General features: G+C 32.3%; 1 protein-coding gene across 1 annotated transcript in view; it reads right to left on the reverse strand.

Moving 5' to 3' along the window:
* Positions 1-10,970, reverse strand: part of BAZ2B (bromodomain adjacent to zinc finger domain, 2B) — a 154,487-nt gene that overhangs the window by 54,727 nt on the left and 88,790 nt on the right. Inside the window, exons 17-20 of the mRNA XM_012655811.1 lie at positions 5,597-5,737; positions 2,997-3,251; positions 1,614-1,828; positions 97-171 (exon numbers count right to left, since the gene is read on the reverse strand). Of these exons, the coding sequence (XP_012511265.1) occupies positions 97-171; positions 1,614-1,828; positions 2,997-3,251; positions 5,597-5,737 (686 nt within the window). The remainder of the gene's footprint in view (positions 1-96; positions 172-1,613; positions 1,829-2,996; positions 3,252-5,596; positions 5,738-10,970) is intronic.

Raw genomic sequence — 10,970 nt, forward strand, 5'->3', positions numbered from 1 at the left:
AATTAAAGTTTAAATTCTATCTTTGCAATTCGTTTGCTTTACTGGAATTTATACAAAAGAAAAACAGTAGTTTAATTTTAATAAAACAGGACTTACTTGCGGAGTTTACCTTCCACCACCCATTTATCTCTCCTCAAGTTTGACATATAATCAATGTTCTTGTCAATTTCGCTGCCAATGTAAAAATTTTTAAAAGATATGAATTAATCCATTTATGCAATGCATTAATTTGGAATGCAAACTAATGCATTTTTGGTAAGTAAAACAGATACAATTTTGTGTGTATATATACATATATGTATGTGTTTACATATGTATGCACATATATGTTGAAAAGTGATAATTTCTTCATTGGATACAACATTATTATTAAAAAATTCACTTTGGTTTCTATCTTAAACTATAAAAGAAACTATTCACCAATTGCCTTAGAAAGACAGCATTCCAAGTTTTGTTGCATACATTTAAGATGTGATAACTTCCAAGATCAAAACAGGAAATCAGAACATATTAATACATGGATATTTACGTAGGTACACATATATACATATGTACATATAAAATCTGAGTGTGTGTATATAAATGTCTAAACAAATTAAGAATATTATGACATCTGGTGATAGTAAGAAGTCAAAGAGGGTACTTTTTTCTTCTAAGGTAAAAACTATGGTATATCTTTTACATTGAATTTGCATGTGTGTGTGAGTGTGATAAACAATTGCCACTCAGCATTACTATTTGTTACCATGCTCATGCTTAATAAAATTATTCTTTCATGAAATTATAAAACCTAAATATCATTATACTCTTTGGGATGATAGTCAATGAATAGCAAAAACAAATGAAAAATTATATTAATATAGTATCATAGCCAAGATATGGACAAAAAACATAATGTCCAGCAATGGTAGAAATGCTTGGCTTTGAATAGTCAGACTGATCCTTTTTTCTAGAAGGGTAAAGGACTAAAAGTGATATATTTAAAATGTATAAAATAACACAAACATGAATTTGCTCACAAACCTTGAAAGACTAGAGTACATGTTGGTATTAGTATTAACGTTTCACTAACAACAAGTACTAGAGTAGAAGACTTACTTTGACTCTTAAATGAGATTAAGTACTTTTTAAAAAAGTACAAATTAATGTATTGATAAACTAATAATCTAAGGTTATACTAGCATATAACAAAACAAGCGATGGCTGGATAATTCTATCAATGGCTACTAAAGAAAATCAGGAAGTCATCTGTCCTCAAAAGATGTTAAGGAAAGAAAAATTCTGGATCCCTATGATGGGGCTAAATTCTGGCACCATAGCAAGAAAAAATATGAAAAATTTCTAGTATATAAAGAATTAACAAAATTATTAAATAAAACACGTGACAAAGACTACAAGTTACATATATACCATATGATCCAATTTTTTTCCCCAATAGATCACAAAGAAATTACATTAATATACGATTAGTGGCCATCTCTAAATGGTATAATTTTAATTTTCTTTGTGTTAGTCTGTAACTTCCAAATTTTATATAATCGATTAGTAATACTTTGTGATTAGACAAAATCAAAACAGAAAAGAATAACAGAAAAGCCTGGGTATATTCTTACCTCACCACACTCTTGCTGCATGCCAATTCATTGATCAGGAAAGCCAGGACTGAGGCTTTCTGTGCTGGAGTATGAGCCTGAAAAGCTTTGGTCTTTAGGCTTTCAGTAAGCTCAGTTTGTCCACAGTGAGCTTCCATAAAAATCTGCAAAATCTCGGAAACATTGTCTCGATTCACGCCAACATTCAGTAAATGTTCTCCAAGAGCTGTTTTGGCCTATAAAAATTTGGCATTTTTATCAGTATTGATCACAGCCATTCAGAACATAAAAACAGTAAGATTAAAAATGCATGTATTACATGTTCTAGATATTACTGAAAAGGGCTTTATTCACTTTTTTTTTTTTTTGAGATAGGGTCTTGCTCTGTTGCCTGGCCGGAGTGCAATGGTGTCATGATAGCTCACTGCAACCTCAAATTCCTGGGCTCAAGCAATCCTCCTGCCTCAGCCTCCTGAATAGCTGGGACTACAGGTGTGCGCCACCACACCCAGCTAAAACTTTATTCACATTTTTGATGAAGTAGACATAAAAATAGGCAATAGATAATAGAAAAATATTCAAGTACTTATACCTTTCTATTCCCTCTCCAAACCATTGGTTTAATGTCATGCAGGGAGAAGATTATGTATACTTATGGGTAGTAGAATTTTAAATCATCTATCAAGTCTTCTCTGACTATAAAAACTATCCGAAGCTTTCTCCCAGATTTATTTAGACAATTTATTAGTCATGGTAGGGTGCTGAGGTTTAAAAGCATTATTATTGTGCTTTCTAGCTTTACAGTCTCATAGGTTTCACTGCTTGGTAAACTGAAAGAATAGGGAGACGGAGGAAAAACTAACAGGTGCATCCGGAAGCTTCTCTCTCTACGATATTATGTAGAAGAACAAAGCTAACTGGAATGTATATCTTAACTGGAACTAAGATAAAGTAGAACTTCTTGAGTATCCACTGAACAGCACAGAGTCTTAACATCCTGGTCTGTAGGTGCCTTGATTAGCCTCAGTTACTCGCAGCGATTGAGAGAAAACAAAGTATAATTTCAGGAGGCACAAACAAGTTCTAACTGCCTTATGAATTACGAATTCTTTGTTTTTGATGAATACCATTTGGGTATTGCCTTAAATCAGCTTAGTCTTTGCCTATAGCTGGAGGAAAAAAGAGTGATTTCAGAATGGTTTATATTCTTTAAGGTTTATAACCAGGTTTTTCTGTTTGTACCAAATATTAATATAACTTGACGCAAGTCTACATTTAACTTTGTGAGACATTACGTGGAAAATTAGATGCGTCTACACAATCTTCTGCTAATATGCTAAAAGCTAGCTATCAATGCACTGATAGTACAATTTTTAAAAAATTTTTTATATATTTTTTTTTTACCTTGTATCCTGTAATTAGACCTGGATCACATACAGCAGCTGAGAGGAGCCTCACAAGCAAGTCTTGTACTTCACCCATGCTGTCCCCTATATTTAGCAATCCCTCTTGAAGAACACTCAGGTTTGGAACATCAATATTCACATCAAAGCCCAAAACTTTACCAAAGTTTCGTAAGAACTGCACCACCATGAGACAGTCTGAAAATGTACTTCCAGAGAGAACAAGTCCTGGAATACGAGGCAAATCTGGCAAAGGCTGAAAATAAAAGAATACATAAATAAGACAAAAAAAACCTTAAAAAATTTAAAGGACATGAATTTGTATCTTTTGAAATTAAAAAAAACTGCTATCTTTTTTTCTTGAATATTGTACCAGTGGTTTTCCCTTTGGATGGTAAATTCCCTGGAGGCATTTCTGTAACCTCCATGGTACTAACCATAGTATCTTGAACACAAATAACCATCAGTAAATTTTGGTTGAATTCAATATGAACTGAGATCTCTGTAAAAGAGACATTAATTTTAATTAACTTACATACTGATAATACATGGATTATATAACTGGAGCAAAAATTAAATAACAAGAAATAAATATTTCAAAAGTACTTTACCAGGGACATATGTAATAGGGGCATGTGTACTGATTTCTTTTAATGATGGAGACATTTAAAATTCAATTAAAATTCACAGAAGCTCTACTTTTTTGGTAGCTCAAAAACTAACAGCAGGCATCTGTGGGCTCTATGGCTGGCTATGTATGGCTAATAAATGCAGATAAATTCTTAGGTCCATGTGACCAGAATCCATGACCCTGAACATAAACCCACTTACAATGCAACTTTAGGTTTCCCTATATTTAGCAAGTATAAGTTTCAGTGTTAAAATTAGAAAGCTGTCTCTGTTGCTACTTCTCAAATATGCTCACATATGAACATTTTAACGACTAAATTGTAGTACCAGTTGTCACAGACATTTTAAAAATTCAATAAATAGGTAATCTAAATTAAAAACATTTTTGTCCATGAATGTGATTCAAAAAAAATACTTTAAATTTTAATTGGAAGAAAGTGACTTATAAATATTTCTATTATCTGAATTGGTGGTCCCTTACTCAAAAATGTTCCTCCACCCTGCACATACAAAAATAATTAACCAAATATTTTTTCTATCAATATTGTGTAGAAACTCAAAACTATGGCTAATAGCTGATGCCATACAAATCTTTTATATTCCACTTGAAAACCAGTTAATTTGAAGTCTCCCTTTTTCTCAAACCAGGTAAGACATATATATTTCCATATAATTCTAAAAATTCATATAACAAATCTAATGTATAGCTTTAAATGGACTTATGTATTTGATATAGTGCATATGAATTTAAATAAAAATAAAAGATGCAAGAAAAATAAAGCTTACTTAGGATTTAAAAAACTTGCTATGAACTTATTAAATATGTTAATTAATTTATATAACTATTCTCTGCTTAAGGAAATTTAAGCGTCCAAATGATTAGAACTAGTAAGTATTCTTTCATTTTAATGTAGAAACATTTATGCTAAGTAAATAAATAGAATATTAATATAATTCAATCTCAACTAGGGTATTAAAAGTTAAAGCACTTTAGAAAAGAACTTATATAAATCAAGAGACAATCATTTTTGTGTATAAGATGATTATGACATATAAGTAAACAGAGATGCTACTGACCAAGTATAATAATATATTATGGGACAGTATTATAGAGATGATATGCATTATTGATATGATTTTCTGGAAGTACCGTTTTCTTAACTATAGTCAAAACATAATTGATTTCTACTCAGAAGTATATGAAATCACGTCAGTTGCCAAGATCTTTGCCATCTTTGTAAATTTCTACTTTTATGTATTTTAGCAACAATACTTGTCTGTGAAGCACCATGGAAGAGAAAACGCATGAGATGCTTTGGTTAGACATAGTTTCTTAGCTTCCAGGATGATAAACATAACAGACTCTAAAGTGTAACAAACTGGGATTTGAATCTAAATTGCCATTATAATCTTGGGCAAATTCCTTAACCTCTTTGTGTCTCAGTTTTCTCATCTGTAAATGGGAATAAATACCAATTCCACAGGATTGTGTTGAGGATTAGAATTCATATAAGTGCTTTGCACAGTGCCTGTCATAGAGTAAACATGCTCAGTAAAGTCTGACTACCATTACTAAAGCATTGAAGGCGGTTATAGATTATAAATCCTAATTTATTTAAACATATATGAGGAAATGGGGAGGAGTCAGATCTTTCTGTGCCTGAACACATGGAAAGGACCAAAAGAAACATGAAAATCCTATCTACTTCTATAATTCTTCTTTCTGCAGTATTTCTACTCAAATTTAAAAGGTGTGGAGTGTTCCGCTTACATATTAAGAATTGCCATTATCAGCATAGGAGCTCCAGAGAGGTTTGTTGGTGGAGAAGTAAATTGATCTAGACTTGGAATTTCATTGCTCTAGTTAAAAATGAGAGGCTTTGATAATGGCAGCTCTGGCAAAGGAATCAGGTGAGAAAACTGGAAATATTAAACTTATTAATGAAATAGCTTACATGCTGTATAAATTACCTTTTGGTCTGCTAAGCACATGTCTTCATTAGGCTTCTTTAGTTCCTTTGCCATTTCTAATTCTAATCTTCGTTGCTCTAGTTTACGCTCTTTATTTAATCTTTTCTCATCGCGTTTTTCTTGCTTCAATCGTTCTTTTTCCTTAAAAAGAAAATCATGTCCACATATTCTCCTTAATCATTATACATGTTTGAAAAAACTAGTTAAAATTTTAAAAGTGATTAAAGTGTTATTATTTCCATGAACAGAATTCTCTTAGGAAGTTTATGAATAAACTTAGAGTTACATAGAAACAACGACTTATTTTGCTTTTTACTATTTTTACTCTTTGAATTTCAAAAAATTTTATGACTGTATATTTAATATTAGATTCAACCCAGACTATTCTATTATTCGAAATTTGTTGAATCCTTTGCCAAGTTATGAGAATAAAATACTTATTAAAAAAAGAAGGCACATAAAAGGCACGTGGGCAACTACATATTTATAAAATAAAGCTAACTAGTATTAACAAAAGTTTTTGTGTGTCTCCAGGAAGCAAAGGAAGATTTACAGCAGGAAAGTGGAAGTAACATGCTTGAATTTGCAAAGCAGTTCTTTCAAAGTGAATTAGCTAGTCTTAAGATTGTACCAGTGGTGAAAGAAAAATATTCTTCATCACCATAAATAACACTTCAGAGAATGTAAAACGGGTTCTGAAGGCAATTGCAAAAGCATTCAAAAATGTTTTGGTAATGGCCATAATAGGGAAATAATCCTCTTGTCTCCCTGTTGTAGGGAATGACTTTCTATAAGAAGAGATTTTCTATTATAATACAATTACCATTACTTTATTGTCATAATCTCAAATAAAATTCTCATTTATTTAGAGGAGAAAGTAGAATCATCATGTAATTCTACCTACCACCTCACACATCCTACATACTGCTGATGGGTTTACTTTTGTAAGGATGATCATATCTCTTCCTTGATTAAAAATCTTACAATTTTCCACCAAAACAAGGTGTAAGTCCTTACTTCTGAATTTGACTCTCTTCTTTTCCAACCTTATCTCTCACTTTTATATTCTGTGTAGATGTAGAATTTGCTATTCCTGATGAACACTTGTTTCCTTATCTCCTTATATTGGTTCACTCCATTTAAGAAGTTCCTTACTCCCATCTTTTTTTTTTTTTAATTATTTTTTGAGCCAGGGTCTCACTCTGTTGCCCAGGTTGGAGTACAGTGGCATGATAATAGCTCACTATAACCTTCAACTTCTGGGCTCAAATGATCCTTTTGCCTCAGCCTCCCAAGAAACTAGGACTATAGGCATGTGCCACCAGGCCCGGCTAATTGTTTTATCTTTTGTTGCCCAGGCTAGTCTTGAACTCCTGGCTTCAAGTGATCCTGATTCAGCCTTCCAAAGTGCTGGGATTACAGGCATGAACAACCACACCCAGCCCCTATTACTAATTTCTATTTATTCTCATAGCTCTTAACTATAATTTTCACATAACACTTATTGCTTTCTGTACTATATTAGTATTAAATATTTGTGCCCATATCCTAACCATCTCCATTTCAATTACCACTGGTAAGTAAGCACCCGACTGCTGTGGGAGGGAAAGGCCAAGAGGGAGAAAAAGAGAAGTGGGGAAGGAAATGTAGCCAGAGGGAAGGTATACTGTGTTTAAAAATTTCTAGAAGTTTCAAGACTAAGGGTAGTTTGCAGGTTGAGTAGTTGCTGACTATTATGATAGAGAGCCAGAAGCCACATCACAAGGGCCTTTTTATATGAAATGCACAAGTTAACTTGTTCATTTTTATACTGCCTATGAATTTCTGGGTTACTGATTCATGCAGACATTTGGGAGGACAAGTAATAAGGAAATTTTTGAAGATTGTTGACACCAAAAAAGTTGTACAATTAATTTTATTAATTATAAACTAAAAAGCAGTTTCTGAGCTTTTAATAACATGAAATATACATACCAGTAACATTCCTACAATGCAGGTGGAGATATTCAAATCAAATTATCAGGTAAAAGTTTGAAGTACTCTTACTACTAACTCTTACAAAAGGGTAGTAGAGTCATTGGTAGAACAATTTTTTTCCCTAGAATTGGATTTCCAATTCTTAGACACATGAAATGTTGTTCTAAGATCTTTTATAAAAGAAGGAAAGATTTAAATTTTTGGTTTCTCACAGGATAATGAATTAGGGTCACCAGTGGAAACAAGCATATTAAATATCTCTTACAGATTTCAAAGTAGCTGGTGTAAAGTTTTCTACTACAGTCATGTGCTACATAATGACATTTTGGTCAATGATGAACCACATATACAATGGTGGCTATACCATATAGCCTAGGTGTGTAATAGGTTATACTATCTAGGTTTGTGTAAGAACACACTGTGATGTTTGCATAATGATGAAATTGCCTAACAATGCATTTCTCAGGACATATCCACATCATTAAGCAACACTGTATATGGGACTAACCCAAACTTAATGATGTTCACAACAGCAATTGTGAGTGTAGCAATTGAGACTACTCTACTAATCACTAAGATTGTTGACAACAGTTACCACTTCTTTTCAAAAAGAGAGAAAGAGCCCAAGTGATGCATGCACTTTTCACTGTGCCAGCTTCCCACTGGTAGCAATCCTGGGGGTACCTACACATGTCATAGATACATGGGCAATGAGGTAGAGTGCGTTGAATGCCATGAGATAAATATGGATTATATTCTTGGACTATGAATTTTACCAGGTGATACGCAACATTTTTTTCCAATGAAAAAAGCATGGCTATAATATTGGAATAGAATGCAAAGGTCGCACCAATATTTAGGATAAAATGGAGATTTCCAAGAAATCTTAGCAATTTATGGGGTCTTTATCAGTTAAAGACAAGCGTCCATTCTTGTCCACTGTTAGGAGTACTTTAATGGAAATATGGAGTCTCTCAATTTAGTATGAATGGTTTAGAACTAATATAAATTCTATGGTTCTGGTACAAGATGACTCTCAAAGAATCAGAGCTTCCAGGGTACCCTCAACCACCAACTAAAATTTAGGATGGCATATAAAGCCAGTCACAATCTAGCCCCACACAAGTTCTAGTATCATATCTCATGATTCTCAGTGCATTTCCCACACTCCAGCCACACCGTGTGACACAGTCCTGTGGAGAAGCCAGCATATAGCCCTTTTGAAGTTAATGCATGGATGGTGATGATGAAACAACAAAGCCAGGATGGGTGTGCACACAAGGTTAAAACTGGCTAAACCCCTTCCTATGCCTCATTCCCTGGTTCTGTTTAGTCACAGCATTGTACCTTTGTATATACCACATGCTCTGCCCGGAATCTGTATAATGCCTGTTTTTTTTTTATTCTTCCCACAACTACTTCAAGCATTTTAATACTTCTCATGTTTGAGCTTCCATATAACTCAGTATAGCATTTATTGTACTGTGTAACAATTATCTATTTAAAGTTGATCTCTTCCAGTTGAGTGTGAGCTTCTCTTCTAGAAGGCAGAGGACCTAACTTATTCACCTGTTTCTTCATGGACCTATTCAATTCCTGGCAGTACAATTTGCTGGACACCTCAAGAAAGTTTTTAATGATTTTACCTTTCCCTGACTCTCAAGCCTGTATCAGTTGAACTCTGCTCTCTCACTAATCTCCCTGATATAAATATTTTCTTATTTCCAACTATAATAGTTATCATATGACTAACGGACATATTCAGTGTGCAATGGTATATAAAAATTATTTATTTAAGCATTTATTAATTTGCTGAATGATTAATTCTTCAAATGACACAAAAATAAAGATAGGGTAACATTTGAACCACTCATTAAACATATATAATATGCAATTTTTTCTTTACTTTTTATATTTCGTTCTGTGGACAAATATAATTGATGTCTTCCATTTTCCGTTACATAGAAACTTTAAATCCAAAAGTGGAGTTCAATATATTTATTAATCTTTAGATTACATTTAGAAATTTTAAAGTATCAAAAATATATTTCTAACATCTACTCCAACATTAACTTCTTAGCCACTTTAATGGCATATGTTGTGATTTAATATGCTTGCGAATAGTCCTCCTCATAAAAATTAAACAGACTTCTTATTATCTGACAATTTTTCCAGAATCTAAAGTTTGAAGTGGCAGTGCTACTGTAGGCCAAATTTGAAGATTTGGAAATTTGAGTGGTATTTTCCTTCTAGACTCAGCATAATGCTTGGAAATGCAATATACTTACCCACTTTTTACCTAAGCCTTTTCGTGATAACTTAAGTTGCCATATTTGATCTTACATCTAATTTTTGTAATACTATATTTTATTGCTATACCAAATATTAGGATTTCACAATAGAATATTCTGCTTCCACAAAGTCAGTTCACAACAGACTTTTATCAGAAATAATACTTATTTTACCTACCATAATATGAAAAAATTATTAAAACATATTTTATGTTAATATTGGTTAAACTGCAGGGTAATAACTTAGACTGACTACAATTGACTAAAAAATAGAGCTCTGGAGTATATTTTAGATTGATGATAAGTAATTACAAGCAAATTAGTATGCCTCATCCATATTTTTTTGTCTTCTTCCCTCTTCTACCTACCTTTCCAGCTGTAGAAATTCTTACAATAAATTTGGATTCTGGGATTATAAATCACTTATAACTAAACATCTTTTTTTATTCTAATTATAGCAATGGGATTTTTATATCAAAATTTTACTAATATTTTAGTTAAGAAGTCAGTTAAAATTTCATTTCAAACATTTGCTGATAGCCAACACATTAAATTTAGATTATCGTAAAAAGTCTAAAATATACAAGGTGAAAATGTAAACATCAATTTTTTTCTCACATGAAAAGGTTATTTTAGGGACTCTAAAAGCATAAGTTAAAGTATTTCCAGAATTCTACAGAACAATAACAAATAAATGAATAAATTTATTCTACTTTAAGTTTAAAAACCAAACAACGAATGTGACAGAATGACCTATTATTGTAAAGTTTACAACTTGTAAGACTGCAAAAGAGGTCATTTTTAAGAGATCAAGTTGCAAAGATGCCTATGGTTTTTGCATTTTATGATTCTACTGGGTCTCTTAGGTGTTTGTTCTGGGCATAATTAGGAGAATACATATCTTTGACAGCAACTTGTACTCAAATTTAAAAGACATAAATATAATTTAAGAGACAGGTTTGCCTTAGGGTGTTAGAAGAATAAAATTTTAAATAAGATTAATAATACAAGCCATTTATAGAAGGCAGACATAAAGAATAAAAATGATACTGATGTGTGAGTCATATATTGAATATGAATAGAACAATCAGGTAATTTTTTAAGAA

The sequence above is a fragment of the Propithecus coquereli genome, unplaced genomic scaffold (genome assembly GCF_000956105.1).
Source record: "Propithecus coquereli isolate 6110/MARCELLA unplaced genomic scaffold, Pcoq_1.0 Scaffold49, whole genome shotgun sequence".
NCBI classification, from domain to species: domain Eukaryota; kingdom Metazoa; phylum Chordata; class Mammalia; order Primates; family Indriidae; genus Propithecus; species Propithecus coquereli.